The 22,458-nt window shown below is 44.0% G+C and overlaps 1 protein-coding gene across 9 annotated transcripts in view; it reads right to left on the bottom strand.

Annotated features, from left to right (window-relative positions):
• The window catches only part of GPATCH2L (G-patch domain containing 2 like), a 43,683-nt gene extending 31,385 nt beyond the window's left edge, over nucleotides 1-12,298 (bottom strand). For 6 of the 9 annotated variants that reach the window (XM_063399036.1, XM_063399041.1, XM_063399043.1 and 3 more), the window contains exons 1-6: nucleotides 12,174-12,275; nucleotides 11,374-11,699; nucleotides 10,593-11,263; nucleotides 4,370-4,434; nucleotides 853-1,029; nucleotides 410-489 (exon numbers count right to left, since the gene is read on the bottom strand). In XM_063399036.1, coding sequence (XP_063255106.1) covers nucleotides 410-489; nucleotides 853-1,029; nucleotides 4,370-4,434; nucleotides 10,593-11,251 — 981 coding nt within the window. In that variant the 5' untranslated portion in view covers nucleotides 11,252-11,263; nucleotides 11,374-11,699; nucleotides 12,174-12,275. Of the gene's footprint in view, nucleotides 1-409; nucleotides 490-852; nucleotides 1,030-4,369; nucleotides 4,435-10,592; nucleotides 11,264-11,373; nucleotides 11,700-12,173 lie in introns of all 9 variants that reach the window. The other 3 variants (XM_063399037.1, XM_063399039.1, XM_063399038.1) reach the window with 3 other exon arrangements.
• Nucleotides 12,299-22,458: the final 10,160 nt, after the last annotated feature.

Here is a 22,458-nt window from a genome sequence, read left to right as displayed (position 1 = left end):
CAGTCTTCTTCCCTGTATAAAATTTGGCCTTCCTTCACCTTTGAGGCACCTCTCTGCCCTTGTAGTCTCAGATGAGCATGCACAAGTCTCATGCCATCATCATTTTCCCCTACATTCTGTCTAAATCTTCTTGATATTTATGCTCCCTGTCATTCTTCTTCAGGCCTCCTTTCATACTGCTTTCAGTGCTGATTAGCTGTCTTTGCCACTCCAAATGTGCCTTAAAATCCACTTAGTCACTCAATCATCATCTGACAGTCAAAGCAGTTAAACAAATCAAACAATACATGAAACAAAAAATATACAGGACCACTTTCTGCACAAAACAATTTACACGGTATCTTCAAATAGTACTTCAGGACTGATCAGAATTTGAAATACAAAATTACCATCTTTCAAGAGGGCATACCTTGCCAACCAGCCTCCTCCGACCTTTACGGAGGCAACGGGCAGCAGCTCCCGGAAGGCGATTCAGGCGAGCATGAAATCCTGAAAACCAAATGCACAAAAACTGAGCAATGGACACAGAAGATTCTTCCTGACAAAGCCACCACGAAAACCTCAGTTCAGTAATCAAATCAGATCCTCTGTCTCATGTTTTTCAGTCTCAGAGATGTAGATTTGCCAATTTATTCACAAATCAAATAAAATCCTTCCCTTCAAAAAAAACGAAGACTGCCAGTGGGCAGCTTTTCCAGTAAACTCATCAGTAGTGCAGCTTTTTCTTAACTGGATCTTAAAAAAAAAACAAACCAGATCACCAAATACCAGTTTAAAAGCAACACCTATGAACAGAATCTATTATTGCCATCATATCAAAAGTTCTCTAACACAATTCATTATGGACCTCACCTCTCTGAGCTGGCCGTGAGGGCAAAAGGAAGGTGGAAACAGAGAGCTTGTCCAGGCCTGAGTCAATCCTCTCCACTTCAGATCGGTGATCAGCTCCCCACTTGGGAAGAAGGTTGGGAACAGTGAATCCTGGAACACATTCTCCTTCATAAAACCAATCACTTTGCTCATCATCTCCTAAGGAAATAGGATGGAATTAGCCACAAATAACATCAATGTACCCTGTGACAGTCCCTCAAAATACTAAAAGTAAGCATATCTGAATGTGAAACGGCTGAAGTCTCATTAGGAATTCGTTCTTGAAGAGCCTTGTATTTGTATTCTGTTTCAATGATCCTCAGTAACTGTGGGGCCTCACTAAATGCTTTAAACTATCCAACTCATCAGTCTCCAGAATTTCCCTATAGAACAAAGCCTCTTTATAGACCTGCCTAGGGCAGGTTTAGCACTCTGTTGCTCCTGCATCTCATCAACCTTAGTTCAGTGTTGTGTGATGTCTTATGCAGAACTCTTTCTCTGAAGTAATTACTGCGACACCGGTAGAGGCCAATCATTTGGCACATGTTATAGGCTGTCACAGGAGAGACTTCACAGCAGGGGCAGACCAGGCTCACATAGTAAGCAAAAGAAACATCCTGATGAGAAAGACCCCTAGTCTCCTGAGATGAAAACACATAACTGTCAGAAATGGTCACTCTGAGTGTAAGTATTAACCATGCTGTGAGCTGCTCTCAATCAAAATTTTTTAGAATCTCTCAGAACTACAAACCCTCTGCAAAACTAAAGCAGCAGCAACAGAAGTCATGACCAAAGTCTCCACAGAGCTGGGTCGCTGTAGGTAATGCAATTCCAATCTAAAACTGAACTGCATCAGACACTTTCATAGTAAATCTGTCTGGCCAGAAATTCCCTGAGAGCAGTAGCATGTTAGCAGTGTATGAAAAAAAGCAAGAGGAGAGCAAAGAACCTGACACACAGAGCATTTCAGTAGCCCAACTCAGAAACAGGCCCATGTAATTGCAAGGTGCTTCATCTTGCCTTAAAAAACTAACATGCCTGCCTTAGGGAAAATTCACATCTGCCTACCATTAAGTCTCAACTCAAGCATCCCCACTTAGTCTCCTTTTCTCACTGAGTTACATTATTCCTAACCAAAGTCCATTATGCCTACTCACACATCCGGGAAAAAGGGAAAAACCCCTCCTAGTAAGAATGCTGCAATCCTGCACATAACAGAAGAAGCAACACAAAACCAACTCTGATCGGCAACAGGTAGGACAGACAGAACACTTTATCCTAAAGCTCTGACACTGTTTTTTCTGTCATGTATCAAGCTGACTTACCACCTATATCTTAAAATATAAAAATCCCATGTCTACTTCATAGAAGATTAAAACTAAGTAACATTGGATAGTTCTTCTAAGAGACTATAATTAGTGCAAAACTACTCCCAGAAATTTGGGTCTAGGAGCATAGTGCCCTGTCATACCTCAAATCACTATTTTCACACAACAAACTTTAATGATCAGCATCATATGCTAATGTTCAGTAATTTTCACTGTGAGAGATCCCTGTGCATGTAACAAATATAAAACCAAAACAACCCCATCTTGCAATCAAATTATGAACTAGGATCATTCTCTGCTCACAGAAGTGTACTCGTATGTGCAGTTGCACAGATGATTTATTTAATTAACAACATGATGCAACCTCAAAAGAAGGAGGGAAAAAACCTTCATTTAAGAATGCTGCCAGTTTATATTTTCCATTGTTGAGCCTGGAATTGTGCTGGAAAACTATAAGGTGATGATCTGTGCCAAAAAAACCCCGAAATTTTGTACTCTCTCCATCTTACTGACATGGAAAGTTGTCGGGTTTTTATTTACTTTATGATTAAGAACTGTCAATTAAAAAAAAGGAAAAGGAGATATTTTTTATTTAGTTTGAAAGTATAATAATATTTTTAACCCTTTTAACGTAACTGTAAGTTAAAACATTTTGGCCAGAAAGCTATCACAGTATAAACTGTTTGAATGAGAGAGACCTGATGACAAGGATGTCAAATCTCTTCTTTTACCTAGGGAGGGAAGGCTGCAGTTGGACTTTATTAATTTATCTAAGTCATATTTCTACATGGTCCTGTATACTGAGCATCCTACTTCTAGTAGCTGCCAAAAATTAATGTCTAAAACAGGGTATAAAATCAGGGCAAGTATATAGGGCAAGCATATAGACAAGTATGTATGTGTATATATATATATATATATATATACACACACACATATATATATATACACTACCCAGTCTCCATCAATCTTGTCTCAGGTGATGAACTAAAACACTTCAGTCACCACTCTGCTTCATCATCTGATATACAAGTGCTCACTAATTTCAGCTCCCCCTGAGCAATCATCAGTAACAAGAGAGGGCAAAAGATTCTACTTTTCTGTTGCCTTTACAGAACCAGTCTGGAAACAGTTAATTTTCAGCAAAGGTCAAAGCTGATATTTGAAATCTCTACTCTTAAGGAAAGTGTTACACTCCCCTAAGATCACAGGTTTGTCCTACAGCCGAAAATACCATCAGAAAACACGGAAGCATGTTTGCTATCACTGTGTTGCTTTACACAGGTACCTCGGCCATTAACAACCTAGCAAAAGCAGCATATCCTATCGAGCTACTGGTGCTACTTCCTTTAGCACTCGTATATTCCCAGAATAGATCTCACCCAAATCTTAGCTTGTGAAATGTGACAGAATCAGAGTGCACAGAATTGCAGGTCTCTAGGCTCACATTCCACATGCTCCAAATATAATAGTGCTCAATGCCTGTGTGCCTACTACAACCTATTTCACACTTACTTCTGCCATATCCCCCATCAACTGAACACTGTGCTGTGGTTGATAAATAAAACCACATTGCACTTCACACTCAAAACTCCTAAGATACCATTTCTACAACAGATGTTGAAAATACCACATTCAACTAACACACACAAGAGCAAGGGAGGAACACGTATTTAAAGAAATAAAACCTATCACATTATTACCATCATCTTCTTAGAACATTCTATTAGGTGACTTGTCAGTATTAAGGGGGGTTTTTCCCATCTTCTCTTCCTGCCCATAGAGAAAACAACTAACAGATTCAGGTGCTAATGGTATGTAGACAACACTTAAAACACCTAAAGAAACAAATCATAAGCTATGCTCTTCCATTCAAAGAGCTCTCAAATTCCTCTTGTATGTCTGTGCCTTTCCACAATAATAACTTCTTATATTGCAAATATTATGGATCTGATGCACAAAGTATTTAACCAGGAAAAGTGTAGTGTTATGAAAATCATGCATTTGTAGCCCTCATCTCATTTCTTAACTTCTAGCCACTTCCTGCCACTGATTTTTCCTCACACACTCTCCTCTCTGTCTCTCTTGAAACATAGATCTTTCTTTGCATTTGTAAAGAAAGTAAGAAATTCCCTAGCAGCACATGAGGAAATTCACAGGAAACTTGTTACCTTGGCGGCCTTCATCATTGGTGAACAGGCCAGTATCACTGCTGCTGCAAACACTGCTGGTTTCACTGGAACAAAAACAGAGAAAAAACCCACATGGTTACAACTGCAACAGGCACAATACAAAAATAACTCTACTACATTTTACTAGCTTCTCCAAGACCAAAATGCTTTACATGTCTCACAAAAATTGAATTTCACATACATGACTGGCTCTACAACAGAACATAACTGCTTTCCATTAAAATTTATCAATGCTGCATGACTTGAAAAAGAGCAGAATCCTGTATCTAGTTTAGTTCTAAGTTATCAAGAAGTAATTAATAAAATGGCATTTGTCTCAGGAACTAGAATTAATTACCTAACTATGGCATCATCTGTAATACTCTGTCCTTAAGTTACTAAACAGCTACTGAAAACTCTCTTAAGTTTTCTATTTCAGAGTCCTTTTCCTCAAAAAGGTTACACCATGACACAAACAGCCTCCCCTCCTTCAACCTTTACTTTATATGGAGTAAAGAACAGCTATGACATTTACAACTCTCCAGCTAAATACCTTAGCACAGCATGACTTGCTGCTGCTGAAAGCAACTTTGTCATAGCATGCTTTGCTGAAGCAGTTAAAGCAGATTTAATTCCTAAACAAAAGAATAAAGCTAGAAATTAACATGTAGAAAGTCATTGATTGACTGCAAAGCTAGAGGAATATTTGTAGCAGTACTACCTGCTCATGTCAGTCTCAAGCATCTGAAGACTTTAATGCTGCCTTGAAATCATTCCTTGGACGCTTTAGGCAATACTTCCTCCAATTTAGCTGAGAGATACTAGGACAAGCAGAAACAGCTTACTGCCTATTCCCCGAGCACTAAGACCTTAGATGAGAACACCAGGTGTAAGTCAGCACTAGAATCAGTCTCCAATCAAGGAATGATGTTTGAAAGCAGCTCTGGATACCTCTTTTCCAGGGAAACTGGATCATACTAGAGACCAGTATCAACTGAAACCCCTTGATTTACAAGGCTAAATGATGAGGGACCACAATATGTCACTCCGAAGAACTGCTGGCACAGAATAAAATTCTATTTTGTGAGCATATTGTTGTCCTTAGAAAATGCACTCTAAAGTACAGCCAAGTCAACTCATCGTGCTAAATATCTAAAACTCTGCATCTTCACCATCGTAGAAATGCCATTTATACTTAAAGGATGAACAATCTCTACAGTATCCTTACCTTTCAGCATGTAAGTTAATATCAAATTCCAAATGAATCCATTAGAAAGCTTAGCCATTAATTTATCCTCCCACATATACACCATAGCAATTAAGGCCAAGAACTGAGAACCATGAATTAATTGTTTCATCCCAAGCTGTCCTACCAACTCACTGTATGACCCTGGGTCAATCTCCTAGTGTGCTTGCTTTCCCTTTTGATAGCTTGGATAAACAATCCTCACAAGCTGCAGATGTGAGGACCGAGTGATTGCTTTGTAAGGGTTTTAGCATCCTCAGAGGAAAGGTGCCTGAGAAAGGAAAAAGCACTGACAAGAATCCACATATTAACAGTACTTTAACTATCCTGTTGCACTGAGAGCTCTTTAGTTCCTTATAGATAAGCATCACTGCCAGTGCTTTAGAGGAACAAACTTTCAGGGATTTCACCCTCTTCACTACGCTTTTCACACTGCAGGGCTGAACACAAACTAAGACTCCTATGCAGGCCTTTCTGCAGGTCCAGTAAGCACTGATTAATGACCTCCACTTGCAAAGGAGGCTACTTACCTTAACCATGAAGTAATGAACGCTATTGATCCGACAAGCTACTGCTATAGAGTGTTATTGATCACCCAATCTTTGGTTAAAATGGTCCTCATTTAGCAATTTCACTGTCACAAACACCTGGAGCAAAGCATGCTTATAATTAAATAGTTTGGGGGAGTTAAACTGAGAGGTGATGGACAGAGATCTCAGGTTTCCCCCATTTATTCTTTTGCTTGAGCTATTGTTTGTGTCAGGAGGGATATTGATTTTCTATAAAAATAAGAAAACAAGAGGCACCGAGGGGCTGCAGAAGGTCAGGCTGGGCTGGAGAAGGAGGGGAAGCGGAACACTCTGTCTTTGTCACTTGCCTTCCAAGAGAGAGGAATTCTTTTTTTTTTTTTTTTTTTTTTTTATGGAGAGACTGGCCTCCAATTCATCAGCTTAGCCAGACTCATGAAGGCAACTGCAGACTGTCAAAGCAGCTCCTTTCCAAAGGGTAAAGCAACTTAACTGCACATTCAGGATGAGTGATGGTCACACTCTCACACCAGAACATTGTACTGGTTTTGGCTGACACAGAGTTAATTTTTTCTCACAGTAGCACTTTGGTTCTATGTTTTGGATTTGTGACCAGTGTTGATAACACAGGGATGTTTTAGCTATTGCTGAGCAGTGCTTACACAGTGCCAAGGCTCTCGCACTGCCCTGCCAGTGAGCAGGCTGGAGTGCACAGGCTGGACAACTGACCCTGACTGACCACAGGGATATCCTACATCATATAATGTCACGCTTAGGAATAAAAGCTAGGAAAAAGAAGAATAAAGCCAGGGAGATTTGGAGTTGTAGTGTTTTGGTTCCCAAATAATGTTACAAATGATGGAGTTCTGCATTCCTGGAGATAGCTGAACACCTGCCTGCTGATAGGAAGTAGTGAATTCCTTATTTTGCTTTGCTTGCACACATAGCTTTTGCTTTACCTACTACACCAACTTTATCTAAAGCTGAAAGTTTTCTCACTTTTACTCTTCCATTTTCCTCCCTCATCCCTGCAGGGGAGTGAGCAAGTGGCTTTATGGAGCTGAGCTGCCTATCCAGGTAAAACCACAACAAATACATCAGCATTAAGCCACTGAAATCTCACAGCATTGGTGGGTCAGTAGAATCCCAGGTTTGAAAAAATCACAGTAGGAGTTTTGGTACTTGAAAACAGATGAGACCAACTGCATATCTTTCACAAGTAAATACACTACTCAAAGTGATTTTTAGACTATGGTTTGTACTGCCCTCAAACCAAACCCAGACCATTCAGGAAGTACTCAGACCAACAAGAGAAAAAATTTCAGCACTCAATATATAATTTGCCTTTGTTTTATTATGCCTGCAGGGAATCTCAAAACATTTAGGGACAGAAAGGCATGTTACTTCTAACAGTCTTAGGAGCTAATTGTCACCTTTGTACAATATACAAATGAGTGCTTAAACTAAAGCCACTTGCTTCATTTGTTGTTTCCACAATTATTTATAGAGCAGGCATTGAGTCATGTCATTACCCAATTCAAAACTGTCAGCATTTCCTCATCGTGTGCCTGCACATCCATCCTTCTCTCAATTTATGTTCATCTTTTGCCACGTTTGGCAAACAATTTCAACGATTTCATTACACGCACACTTGAATCACAATACTGCAGCTCATCTTCCTCCAGGAAAGGACTAGGCACAGTCCCACAAGCAAAGTAGAAAAAAATACCATTTTCTCGTTAAGAACCCATATCCAAGACTTTTTCTGTGAGTGGGAGTTTATCAAGTGAATGAACAGGTCTTTGACCTGACTTAGGGTAAGAAGCCTTCTAGAAAGCAGAGAAAATACTGGATACTCTGGCATTTACAGATTCGTTCCTGCATAACAAACCAAAGTAATTGTTAGTGTGGGGGAGGAAAGAGAAGGTAAAAAAAATCCATTCCAAATACACAACTTATTTTGCCTGAAAACCCATTTAGTTTTGTCACATCCCCTGTAAGAGGAGTGAACAGTAGTGGAACCAGTTCAGGATAAAAGTTTTGTAAATTACCAGATCGCTATAGATTGCTTTCAAGTCCCACAAGCAGCGTCAGCCACCTTTCGTCCCATCAGCTTGTGATGACAACCACACCATTTGCTCTCCCAGACATCCAATTTTCTTCTCCCTTCCTCAGGATATGCCCTTGTCATACTTCTGTGAAAAGTACTTCTCTTACTGTACAGGAAAAAACAGCCAGAGCACAGTGGGAGTGAGGCAAACACAGCCAGTTTCACTGTGCTGCTAGCAGCAAAGTGCTATATTTAGAGCAGTGGAGACCAAAGCATGATCCTTCACTGCTGAGAGGGACACTCTGCAGTGAGGAGGGCTGTATGTATTCCTCCCTCCAACCGTGGCCCTCCCTCGTGAGTCACAGCACACATCACACATGTGGTGTTGGAGAGGTCAAATATTCCAAGCACCAGCTTTCCAGAGAGAATCCCAACGATTTGGCAGCAGATGGTGTCATTTGATGCATACACTTGCACAATAATTAGTCTGAGAGCAAGGGATGACTGAGACAGAACAAAGCCATCTCCCAGCATGGTCCTCAAGTAACAGTCTGGACATAGCTCTTTATTTACTCTTTCCAAGGCTGGCACAAATAAGGGCTGGATAAAAGCCTGCTGGTTCAAGTTCAAGTTTGACATGATGGAACAGAATCTGACTGGTGTTAAAAAAAACAACTGAGGGAACACTGTCCATCACTGCCACATCCAGTAAGGGCATCTCTTAGTCCATCACCACTGACATGCACTCTTCAGGGGCTACTTAGCACACCTCTTTTCCTGGACTACTAGCAAACAGCTCTGAGAAGATAAAACTACTGTAACAACTAGTAACAAAAAGTTTCCATCCACAAGTTTCTTGTAAAGCCCCACTTTTTAGCAACAACAGCTACTCTTAAAAGAAGAAAGTGACCACACTGTAAGAGTTACACCCTACAAACCACAACTGACCCAGTAAAAATACAAGAGTGGTTTCCTGGAGCACAGTGATGACTTACTATAACCTAAGCGTTTCACAGGGTCCCAGAAAACACCAGTGAGAAGTTTATATTCCCAGGTATTATCCACAAAGCCATAATAATGAAGTGCCACCTGTTCACTCTGACAAACTGCAGGAGCTGGACTGTCACAACACTTAACTGAACCTCAACACGTGAACAATCACACTATATCAAAGAGTTAGTCTTTCCAAATCTACTCTCCTCTGATAGTGACTATTACAGTGCTTGAGAAAAGAACATGAGAACATGACAAATGCAGATGTTCTTCTAGCTTTTAGAAGTCATCAGTTTAAAAACTTCCTGAGCAGGATCTTCCATCTGTAATGTTTAACAGCCCCTGATTTATCTATGCTCCACATCCCCCTTTTTGAACATATCTAAATTTGACCTCTAAAATGTCCTGCAGTAGAGTTCCAAACCTCATGTTTCATGAAAAAGAATACTTTTTGTTTGTTTGTTTTAAATGTCTCCTCAGTGTCTGCTGTTCTTACACAATGGTAATTAGAAAATCAGCAATCACATTTGCTTTTTGTATGCCATTCATTAAGAAATTTCCTCCATCTGATTCTTAGCAGTTGTCTCTTTCCTAACCTAAAAAAATCTCTTCGGACAGAAGCAGTTTTATGATACCAAACCTTTGACAGAGAGAATAAAAGTTATACTTGGGGAAAAAAATTTTCAACGGCAACGCAAATTTAGACCACGACATTTACATGTCACATTTTAATCCCTTGTATGTGATTCTGCCACAAATTCATCAAAGTTCTCCAAAACTGGCCATCAAGCCATCAGACTCCACTGTTTGCACAGGCTTATCCTGTAAGTAACCCAAGTTCCCCTCAACTTCTTCACTGTCTCACCACATTCTCCCTGTAGCTAGATTTTGACAATCAGATCAAGAGCAGAAATGTAGAACTACAAGCAGGGTTAGACTGAAGTTCACACAGTACCTGCACAAAGGGCTAGCAGTAATGATGGGAGATCTGATCTGTTATCTACTAGTACTTATAGTAAATGCTGAAAACAAGAAATTGAGATCAGTTCATACCAGTCACGCAACACAAGTGCCAGCTGTGGATTTACTCCCCAAACCATAGGCCACAAGCATGCCACGTTGTAGCTGCAAGGCCACAGACATTTCAGAGGACTCCTTGTGTAACAGGAGCCAGAAACCTACCAGCTTGCCAACTTTTCAAGGAAGTATTCTAGGTCATCGTATGGTACTGACAGGAAAGATTTGGGAAAAATCTACAGTTTAGAAGCAGCTGAAATATTTCTCATCTTCAAAAAGAGAGCAGCACTGAATAACTTTAAGAACTCCAAAAAACAAGGCACAGCATTTACAAGCAGCTGCGAGCAAGGCGGCCATCTGACTAGCACAGGGAAGAAACCGAGATCTCACCATTCCGACATGTTTTCATCTGAGCCCTGTTTCTGATCATCAGCTTCGCACTCCATCTGCTCCTTCCTTCCCCCGTTGCTGAGGAAGGGCCTGTTCTCTCCTGACTCGCAAAGGCCATGACTGGATGATGTCCAAGGGGCATTCTCTTTCCAGCGTGAAAGACGCTGTTTCTTGGCTGACTTGAACCTGCAGCCCCTCTCACAGTTCCACTCTGACACCCTGAGCTTTTGCTGGAGACTGGCAGCCACCTCTGATGTCACACGTTTGACCTTCCGTCGGCGCCTGAGAGGTCGACAGGGTGCATTCTCTGTAAAGGAGTCTGACTCATGCCACAAGTGTTGCTTGCTCCTCAGGGTGGCACTAAGAGCTGGATGTCGCTTTACCACTGCCATGTCATCAGAGTCACTGAAATTAGCTGTCAGCACCTCACGGCAATCCTTGACAGCTTCGTCCAAGCTCGACTCTGAGGCCTCGCTGTAGCAGCACGCATGTTCTGCCTGGTGTGTGAAGTCTGAGCGTCGTTTACGACCCCGTCTCTTGCGAAGCTGACGCCGCTGCTGCCGTGGGCTTAGGGCCATCTCTTCCCATAGCTCGTCCAGTTTGTTTTGCTCTGAAGTCTGCTCTAAAGCTGAGGCCAAGTCATGCACCAGTTCATCCATTGGCAACACCTACTAAAAATGACAACAAACAATTAGCACGAGGCATAAATGCTGCTACCAACACATCACTGGACTGTAATATGCCATAGCCTTTGTAATATTAATATAGTTTAGACACTTACTTTGAAGTTACCTGGGAGGACTCAATGCGAGACAACTGCCACTTCCTAGGCTAACACTCACTTCTTCCTTCTGCAAGGGTTAAATCTCTCTTCTAGCCATGGTGGCACAGATCTCTCTCTACTGCAGCAGTTGGGCTGAGTGCTCTGTGCCTGAAAAGGCCTTAAGGTTCATCTTTTGTGTTGAAGCAGCATGCTCAATTACACATCCCAAAGGGTACGGCAGCCTGCAATTAGTTTTTGCTATCCAGCATCAGTACAGCCACAGAGAAAGGTCAGCCCGCTTGACAAACAGATTGAGTCTTCCAAAAAGTAGACAAGCGGCAAAGCTGGGAGTGAAACAGATGGCAAAACAGGTAGTTTGCAAGCCAGCATCACTTCAGCAGCAAAGCAAGGCGCGCAGGACCTTGGGCTCCTTAGAACAGGGTGTACGAGACCAAGTCCCAACTTCTACTGCCGAAAAACACCACTCCTACACCTCAGGGCTGTCCGTGTGCCAGTCTCAAAGTCCTGGCCAAATCCCTCACCTCACAGCACCCCTCTCCCTACCCGTACCTTGCAGGCGTGGGATTGCTCTCCCTACCGGGCTCAGAAACACCCGCACCCCCAGCCCGGTGAACTACCCACTGCCGCAGGCCGCCTCCCTTAGTCCTCAGCGACCCGGCCGCACTGACTCCTTCCTCTGGGGAGACGCCGCTGCTTCTGCCCGGCACCCCCCATCTTCACCGGGAAAAGCCTGGAAACCTGCCCTCGCCGCCCCGGACGCGCAGCCTACAGCCGGGCCCCCCCAGGCCCCCGCTCACCGGCCAGCGCCCCGCTCCGCCAGCCCCTCGTCAGCGCCGCTTCCGGCCTCCCCGGGCCACTTCCTCCGCCCGCCCCGCCTGCGGGCGGGGCCGCCGCGCCCTGACGGCCCGGCCGGGCCAGCGCCGGCCCGCCCCGCCCCGCTCGCCGCCCGGCCCGCCCCTCCCGGCCCGGCCCGCCCCGCTCGCCCCTCCCGGCCCGCCCTGCACGGCCCGGCCCGCCCCGCCCGGCCCGCCCTGCACGGCCCGGCCCGCCCTGCACGGCCCGGCCCGCCTCCGAGTGCGTCTGCCGCTGTGCTCCTCGCTTCCCGCTGTGTGTGCGCTGCCACTGGTGCTGCCAGTGGAGCCATCACACATCCCTTAGCTGCTAGCGGGGCAGCCCTTGCCATATACGTAACCTTTAGCTGCTTGGTTATCATATTTTATTTTTAATGGACAACAAACTTGGTACCCAAACTCCTCCATTTCGTTATTGCCACGCTAGTTGTGTGCATCCTAAATTAAAACTTCACAGTGCTACTCCCCTCTCCTTAAGGCTTACACCTCTTTTCTCATCATGCCAATGTACACATCACCAGCAGCCACCAGAATAAAGCTACGTGTGGACATGCCACCATCCAGTTTTCGTGACATTCTGGTTTATTTCTCAGCTTTCGTAATACATATTCAGGAGGTTTTGAGTGGATCTTTTTCATCGTTGGGGTTTGTTTGGGGGATTTTTGTTTGTTTGTTTGTTTTGTTTTCAGGTTTTTTTTTTGTTTGGTTGGGGGGTTTTGGGTTTTTTGCGCTTTTTTTGGGGGGGGGGGTTGGGGGTTTTGTTCTTTTGGTTTGGGGTGGGGTGTTGGGAGTGGCTTTTTTTGTTTGGGTTTAGGGTTTTGGGGTTTTGGTTTGGTTTGGTTTTTTCAGAAGGATGTTTCGGGTTTTCTTAAGCGATGTAGCTGCACTCACATTCAAGCCGATACTGATTCGTTTTTCATGTAATGTTTTACAATGCAGCATATCAAAAGTTTTTTCAGAGTCCATATCTATATTATGTTTGAGGTATTCTCTTCACTAATTTTGTAAATGAAATCAAAAGAAAGTAATCGGATTTATTTCAATGTGATTTATTCTATATAAATATATACTGCTGCCTAATGCTCACAGATCTTTTATCCTTTATATTCTTACTTTCCCCCCCTTTCCCATTTCTGTTTATTCCATCACGTTGCCAGGAACAGAAGTTACTCTGAAAGGGTGATATTTGCTAAGACCACTGCTGCCTCCCTGCTCCCACCACAAAAGACCGGCACTGTGTTTGCTCTTCCTCAGTCCTCTGGCACCCTCCCTAGTTTGTCAAGATACTTCAAAAATAACTGAATCCTTGAGTTTGCCATTGATTCCTACACCCCAATAAGACAAGTTTCATTTAGCTTTGCTGAGCTTTCTTCATGCTGTTTATCTAACCAGTCCTTTATTTCAGTCTGAGCTGTCACGTTAACATTTTCATTTCCTTGTAGTTCTCTATTACTTCCTTGGAAAAGAAATATTAAAAGAAGAAAAGCAGTAATTAGGTAGATTTTTTTAAATCCCATTTCCAATAGCTGACTTGATTAAAGTTACTTTATGTGCACCAACTTGCCTGTAAAATTCTGTCCTTTTGTTTTTTTAACCCTTTCTGAGGCAGTAACTCACCTTACTTGGTAGAAGCATTTTGTTTTCCCTGCCAGTTTCCTATTTCAAATTCAGGAGTTTTCTTTTTACTTTCAGATCTGAGAGAAAATCCCTCCTAAAATCTAATCCTGTTTCACCGCTGCAATCCTTTTTCATGCTTCAGGATATAAAACAGCTACAAAAATGTCTGGGTTAGAGAGAAACTCCCCTGATGGGAAGGTTATTCTGTAAACATCACTTCAGAGCTTCTTACCCCTTCATTTCAAGCACTCGATACTGGCTGCCGTTCTAGGCAGGATAACAAACCAGACAAACAATTGTGTACAAGAAATCCTGTATTCAGATGTCCTGGGGAGATGGCAGCTGATGCCCACTCTAATTTCTCTTATTTTCTTCTCATTTCCCTACAGTTCTCTGCCATTTCTGTAGGTCGACAAAATGTTTTGCAACTGGTATAAATTTGACTTTACCTGTCCATTATTTTTTTTCCACATTCAACACTCAGCCCCAAATTTCTGCAGGTGTTGTTAGCATTTCGCCTGAGTAAAGACAATGTACTGGCACGCAGGGTCAGTTTTCTGTGAGAGAGACAGGGCAAAGGCAAGAAACGGGATAAAAGTGCTCTTGCAATTGCAGGAGTCCTAAGAACTAAAAGGGTGCCACAAAGAGCACTGATCAAATCAGAAAATTTGGAATAAGAGTTCAAGAAATATAATGAGGCAGTAGGGATAATCTGGTTTTGAGCAGTTTATGGTATTTCTGTCCAGTCTTACAAGGGTCACCCTGACCTGGGTCAGCAAAAGTAAATTTTGAATCCTTGCCTACATTCAACTTCATTCTACATCCATGGCAAGTTATTTACTTTCTGTGCACTTTGTAGGTTGCCTGAATGGGAACTGACCCAACTTCTCAGCACTAGTTTTGCTCATTAGATGCTCCAGGGATACAAAATGTTTGGCACTCTTGTCCCACATGGATTGTTATCCATCACTGGGCTTTGTAAGGATGGGGTTTTTCCTGCCCAGAGGCTGCAGTCACCTGTGCTGAACTGCTGCTGGGCCTGGAGGCAGGAGAGCATGTGTTAGTGGTGAGGGACATTTCCGAGGCAAGCAGGAGAGGAAGCTTGGCTGGATGCTCTCTGCTTGTCGTGGCAGTGCCTCGGCCCAGCTCCCTCCCCGGTGGGCAGCGGGAGCCATACAGCCCAGGAGGATGGGGAGAGCAGCAGGGTCATTGCTCTACCCCAGCAAAGGCTCTGCCTAGTCCCATGGCACTTTTCAGCAAAACCTTCCAGGGGTTAAAAGGAAAAAGAGACACAGAAAGGGGACAAGAGACAAAGGGAGGAATAAAGTCAAAAAATGTGCCGTGAAGCTTCTTGCAGCAAAATGCGGAGAAAGTCATTTCCAACTTCTTTCATCTCAGAGATGAAGCCACTAAATAAAAGGGCAGCGCAGAACACAAGGGCTTTTAATCTGTCTCATCTCCTTCATAATAACTGCAAATTTTCCCTGGGCTCCTGGGAGTGAGCCTCTTTCCTCTGTCTTTGCCTTATCTCCCCCCTCCATATTTCACAGCCGGCTCGGCTCCCCTCACTCGGCTGCCCCCGGCCTAGTCTCCGAGAGGCCTGTGGGAGCCGCCAGCTCCCAGGGCCTCATTGTTCCCGGCTTGGGAGGAAGCTCAGGGAGGGAATTGAAGGCAAGTCAAAGGGAAACGGCATCATCGCTGCTTCATTAATGGGAACCTTTCAGCAGAAAACATATCAGAGCGAGGTCTTTTCAGAGGCAGTAATTAGCAATTTGGAGCCTTCCCCCCTCAGGAGATGCAGCTGCGATCTAACAAGTGGGAGCAGTGCTCGCCTCCTTTTACGCTTCATATTTATTGTTTTTCATTTTCTCCATCTTCCTTCCATTGTCCAGCCTCCTCCTCATGGCCAGATAAGGGCCCTTTATTAATCACTCTCTTTTAATTCTTCATTAATGATAATAACTTTCTCTGGTGTGCGAAGAGGAGTTAATCTTTCCTGGGTATTGAGAAAGGACAGGGCTGAAAGGAAGGGAGGGAGGGAGCGAGGGAGGGAGAAGTGCACAGTGGACAAGGCTGTACTGCCATTCTTCCTTCCTGCCCCACCACCTGGAAGGAGTTTCTGAAGACTTTGGCTGTCAAGTTGCAAGTTGCCCACTGGAAAATCTTGGGTTGTCAATTTGGTCCAGCTCTGTGGGTGTGGTGGGATGTACCCTCTCTCAGAGATCTAGTCCTTACCAGAAATAGGTGTACATTGGCCAGAGGGAGAGACCTTCTCTGTGCATTTTTGCCAAACACTCGCCAGCATCTTGGGGTGACAAACCGGTGTGTCCACTTGTCTTGGAAGAACGCTCCATCAGATGCCTTCAAAGCCCAGTTTCCCAAGTCCACGTTGAAAAAGCACCTGAAAGTGATAGAAATGGCATCTGGAAGGCTGTGCACATGTCAAGACCCTTCTAGGAACTTCTCCCTGGGAGCTGGTACATCTGTCTTGGATTGCTCCCATCTGGAGGTTGCAGTCCACCAACATGGACATTTGTGTGAGGTGACCAGGCTGGCTCAGCATGGACAGCCCAGTGACAAAAGCTCAGTGAAAATGGCAAGGAGGAGAAGGAGTCTGTCATGGAGGCTTTGGCTATGTGTGTAAGACAACAGTCAGTGAATACCAGTCCCAAGAACATAGCTAGGGAGGACAATCCAAACACATTTACTGAGCTCAGCTTCTTTTCCTGCTGTTTTGTAGCACTGGGTTCATACCAACCCCTGCTAGTAAAGGCCACGGAAACTGATCTAGTGATAGCTTTAGTGGTGGACCTCATGGTAGCCCTTTCTGAGTTACTGGGCATGCCACTATCAATTAAGAATATTTTAGTACTATCAAATATGATGAAAAAGGGGAAGAATTCCTCTGTCACCAGGATAGATGGCTCCACAAAATCACTGGGGATTATGAGTTTGGCAACAGTGAGAAACGCTGAGGGATGGGAACAAATGACAGGCAGAAAACCCAGGAACTTCAGTGCAGAAGCTCAAGCAAATCCATTGATGGCAGAGACAGCTTTATGTCCTTCCCTTACAGAGTGGGCCATAGCCTAGCTTCACATTCCCATATCATTCCATGGATGTTGCCAAAGAAACTAGTAACAGTTCAAATCAGTGACTTCCATGGGCCTGGGAAAAATGAGTCACCACATGCTCCTGTGACACAGGCTACCCCAACACCATCAATGTCACGGCGTGCTGATCTGAGGCATTTGTTGGGCAGCACTGGGAATGGGTGGAGAAACCAAGCTGCAGAGGGAGTCAGGGCAGGAGTGGAGGGAGACAGTGGGAAAAAAAAGAAATTTGGTGTTTTCTCTTCTTTGGTGTCACTTGCAGGGCAAATATCCAGTCTGCATTCTTTTACAAATCATGGCAATAAATACTTTTTTCTCTACTGTCAAAGCTCTTGCTTCTGGCCCAACATCAGGACTCTTGCCAGAGGTTGTGGAACAGACAGGGTCAGTTTATTTCTGGTTACTGTTCTACAAGCATCAGCTGGTGTTTCCCTAATATACTCTGGTTCCCAAGTGTCTTTTATGGTGCAGTGAAACTCAGGCCTACATTTATGTAATCTGCTGCCAGCATCTTTGGTATCCACTTAATATGGACTTTAAGGATTCCTGATAGTCTCAATGATTAGGCATGACCTGTATTTCAACATCCTTTCACAGGCCTGTGCTTAATTTCCAGTGTCTCTTATACACTCCACAGAGATGTCTGAAAGAGCTTTCTAGCTATGAATGTGAAGTAATACAGAAAGTGGGGCTGGCTTGTCTGCAAAAGCTGACTCATCTTGCAGTGAGTCTGTCTAGTCCCATTAAATGTGGTCTGGATTTCAGGTTTTATTGTTTTCCCACATCATCTCTACATGAGGCCAGAAGACTTTACTTGTGCCCAGCAAAAGAAAGAGATTTTCACACTGTGCAGCAACAAATTGATTTTCAAACATGTATCTTTTCTTCAGACTCACTGAATCAGATCTTCTCTGGTCTAACACTGCTCCCCTGCACTAGAAGGCCAGTAGGGTCTACCAAATCCTCCTCCACCCTTTCTGCCCCAGTAGCTGCTCGTGACCTTCTGGGACTGGTGCCTACCTTCACACATGTGTCAGTGGATGGACAAAGTCTGCGTGGTGGAGACAGTGAGCTGTAGTGAGGGGAGCCAGAAGGTTTGTGAGACCTGATGTATATGAACCCTCCATCCAGTATTGTTTGCTGAGCACTGAATAGCAATGCAGATCCTTCCTCAGCGAGGATTCCCCATTCCATCACTGCTAGCAGTTGGCTGAGCAATTACCAGGTGCAGGATACAGTGTTGGGACTTGTGACAAGGTGCCACTCTTGCCGATATAGCCAAGTCAAACTCCTGATTGCTGTGAAGAGTACACTAAATATAGGTGTGAGGCAATGTGAAACAAACTTGATTGTTGCTGTGACAGGTGAGAGGCAAGGTGTCACAGATGCAGAGTTCCTCTGGAAAGAAACTAATAAAATAAAATCAGCTTTACTTGGATTCTTCCATGGGAATGACAGCAAGAAGGATGTTAATGCTGTAACTTGAAAGCAAGAAGTAAATAAAAAGAGAATCAGAGAGCAAGCAAGGCAGGAGCTAAAGAACCACTAAATAAATTGAAGGATTCCTCTCAATCTTGCAACAGAAAGTCTGATCATGAAGCTACTCATCTCTTATCTAGCATGTTTAAATTTATAATTTTGCTTTATTTGGCAGTTGATCAAGGATTTCTGTAGGGCTGGAATGATCTGGGTTCTTACCGGAGTTCCTGTGTACCTGCCATTGCTGGTGTAAAAACAGCAGCCTCAGAGACACCCAGAAGGACACTTAGCAGTCTACTAGGCAGCCACAGGGACCTGACTAAAGCCCCTGAGGATGCCTCGATGTTCAGACAAGAAGTACATTTGCGATGGCAGCAGAGAGCAGGCTGTGGTACCAGTGATGCTGGTGAGGGCTGGAGCATTGCGGATGTTAATGTGGTTGGGCAGGAACAGAGTGCTAGCTTGCCCTCAGCAAGAACAAGTGGTTTTTCAAAATCTATAGGCCTCAAAGCAACCCAGCAGAGCCAAGGGTGGGGATCACCCACAAGGACAGGTAAAGCCTCGAGGAGGCTGGAATTATGTCTTTTGCAGTTAGAATGATTGCAGATTTTGCTTCCTGAAAGTCCTCTATGGCCTGTCTTGTTAATTCCTCTCCTGTTGTCCTTGCATCTTGTGATTATCTGCCTGTTTGTTTCAGTGAGATCAACTTGTACAAAGAAGAGCAGCAGGTCTTATATAGATCTGCAAGGCATGTCACAAGTCTGCATCAAGTGGGTAGGCAGGGGTTGCCAGAAGGCCTTACTGAGTGCATTGTCATTCCTTATTTGAGGAGAAGGTGAAGGTGCCCTGTTCCATGGGTGTGTGAACAGGGCTGGGTGTTTCAGCCAGGAACACACTTGTTTGCTGGCATCTCTAGGTTGGGCTGGGCCAGATGGCTTTTTTTTTAAACATGGCGCTATTTTACATATGGGATCCATAAATGTGTAGTTTTAGAGAGCAACCAAGAGGACAGCATTTTCTGAGTCACATGCAACAGCAACTATACCCCAGCCCCAGCCCATACTTAACTTCTCCCTGCCCCCCAGACCAGCCTGCAGCTAGGGTTCACCTCCCTTGTCTCCATGTACTTGTTCATTCCTCCACCACTGCTTTCTTTCAGCACAGCATATTTGTATTAGTCAACTCCTTGCCTCTTGTTGCTCAAAACCCAAGTAGAACTCCTGCAAGCCCCTGCCTCTAGAGTAGATCCTGTTTGCTGTCTTTCCTGGCTTTTGCCTGCTGGGTGCTGTGGCCTTCCACAGCCATTCCCAGCACTGCGTCCAGACACCCCCTTCTCCTGCCTCATACTGTGGCTGGGAGAGCCTGGGGTGCTGACATTGCCCAGCCTTTTGGAGGGTTGAGAGCACTTCGTGGTAAGGAAGAATGCAGCAGCATGGATCTGTGGGGAGGGGGAGGGGAGCAGTCCTGACAATCCCCTTCGAATTATAAACATATCCTCTTTAAATACATTTCTAAGGATAACATTTGTATTACTGCGTCCTGTGGCTGCTGATAGGGCCCTGCTTATCGCCTCGGTCTCTCCTCCTTTCTCTGGGCTCTGCTGGGAAAGGTCCCTATCTGGAACCGAGCTGGCAATCCTCCGCCAAGCAATTGTTTCAGTCCAGGGGAAAAATTAATTTCTGCCTATCGTTAATTGAGAGAATTGTGTGGAGAACTGGAAGGGGGGTTGATGGGGGAGTGGGGGATGGAGTGGGGAAGAGAGAGATCGTGTTATTAACAGTGTCCCTTTCATAACCAAATACCCTGATTTCCATCAGTGAGATGAGAGGCTCATTACAGCAAGAAGGTGATTAGAGAACTTGGAGGAGCTATCAGGCTAAGCAAGAGAGTGGCAGGGAATTCGGGAGGGACTCCCAGCAGAAGGGCAGCTGCACCAACCAACCATCCCCTCTCACCCTCACTGCCATCTCCTCCACCCCTCTTCTCCATGTCACCACCAGTGACCCCGTACTCACATCTGAGGCAAAAGCAATGAAGAAGTTCCACAGATCAGCAGTTTTAGTGGCTGAAGAGATGCTTTATGTGGTGGCCTGCACACTCTAAACAAAAGCCCACTGGAGCTGTTCAGCTCCTAAAGGACCAGCTGACAGCTCATCTTAAATGCCTTTCCCTGATGGCCAAAGAAGAAGGTGCACAAGGGCTGGCCTCCCTCCCAGCTACATGAGGAGGCCATGCATGGCTATTCAGAGTGTCTCACATTAGCTGATCCTTCAACAGGTGTCTAAAAACTAGGACCTCTGACTGAATCACTGACAGAAATGATGTACAAGGGGAGGAAAACTACCCCATACTGTACTGTGATCCAACTTTTGCACTACTCTTTCTGTGTATGCCTCCTGAGATATTTCCTCTATTCTAGAGGTATCAGTGCTGTGGGTATACAGCCCACCAGCCCCCAAGCCATCTCATGTACCATGTTTATGTCTTCATGAATTTCCTGTCCTTCAGCTCACAATCACTCCCCTGACAAATAGCTGCAGAATCCCCTTGATTCCTGACATTGCTAGAAATAACTTTCTCCCTCTATGTGAAGGTAAGCAGCCTTGAAAATTCATCCAGCCCACATAAACACTCAGGGATGAGACTAGGATCAAAAGTTGAGCTCCCACCTTGAATGCGAATAATTCTATGGAAAAAACCAATCACTTTAATTTTCATTCCTTTTTCAATATAAAGCTTTGGTATGCCAGACAAGTTTTGAGTGGACAGGAAGATAATAATATTTCTGCTAAATTAGAGTAATACAACCTATTACTCCCATAGTTAATATTAGTTAATGCTTTAATTATTATGATTTTTTTTGAATGCTAGTGTGTTGCCAATAATGTACTTGAGGCTGTCAAAAAACTGGTTTTGAGATGATAAAGGGTCTTTGGCAAGGTCCATATGGGAGAGAAAAGTTGCAACAAAGAATCAGTGTCAACTGAGCAGCTGCAGATTGAAAAAAACTTTGGGGTCTGAACTCTCCTCTTCCTTTGACAAAAGCCATTCCTCTAGATTCAAGATGAGGGGCAGATTGTCCCACTCTATAGGCTGCAGGAAAATCAATCCAGCATAAGACTTACAATAAATTGATGTAAAACCAGAAATACTTCTCACCTAGATCACGCAGGAGGCCATGAAGGCAGACAGAAGTGCTCACTGTCACAGTGTAAAAAGTTCTGCATATAGTAGCACAAATAATCTCTCCCAACTCCCAAACCAGGCAGATCTCCTACCCCTTCTTAGCTTAATCCCATCTATGTGTGACCATGTGTTGAGTTCTAGTAATCTCCAGCTCCTCAGGGTGATCCAGACAGAAGCAGAGAGAAGCAGACCCTCCACATAAGGCAGGGCCTCCCATTTAGCATCAGCCTTCATTGCTGACAAGTGGAGGACATGTCCAGGAATATTTGGTCTCTTGAAAAGCAAGCTGGAGGCATGGTGATCACCAAGATCCATTCAATCCTTAGCAGGTTCTCTTCATGCACTTATTCCCATGAGAAAATTGTTGGCAATGAGCAAATCATTAACAGACAGTTAAGAATAGGTCCAGAACCAGAGTTAGAAATCTTTAAAGCCAGAACGACTTATGAAAGTCTGTATATTTAGCTTTTTTAAATGGCATGTACATTTCCTGCTGTTTTCTCATGCAGCAGTAAAATGGAAATGGAGAAGAATGTTAGTCATAAAAAGCTTGTATGTTGAAATTCTGAGTTACTCATATTGTCTTCTTCTAATCATGCTGAAGGCTTAGCTTAAAACTTCTAGTATCACCAGTCAATAATTCATACAGAATCTTCCTCTTTACTAAGAGGTAGCTCTGGACTGATAAAATTGATAATAAGGCCAACATAGGCTTCATGCCAGCCCCTCAACTAATCTGATCTCTGGCCAGAGGGGTTCTGGAGACAAACTACAACAGCACAATTGGCAGTCTGACCCAGGGGCTAAGCACTCCATCCTGGCTTGAACCCACATGC

This window comes from Prinia subflava, chromosome 5, assembly GCF_021018805.1.
Source record: "Prinia subflava isolate CZ2003 ecotype Zambia chromosome 5, Cam_Psub_1.2, whole genome shotgun sequence".
Lineage (NCBI taxonomy): Eukaryota > Metazoa > Chordata > Aves > Passeriformes > Cisticolidae > Prinia > Prinia subflava.
This window is presented reverse-complemented; position numbering and strand designations above follow the sequence as displayed.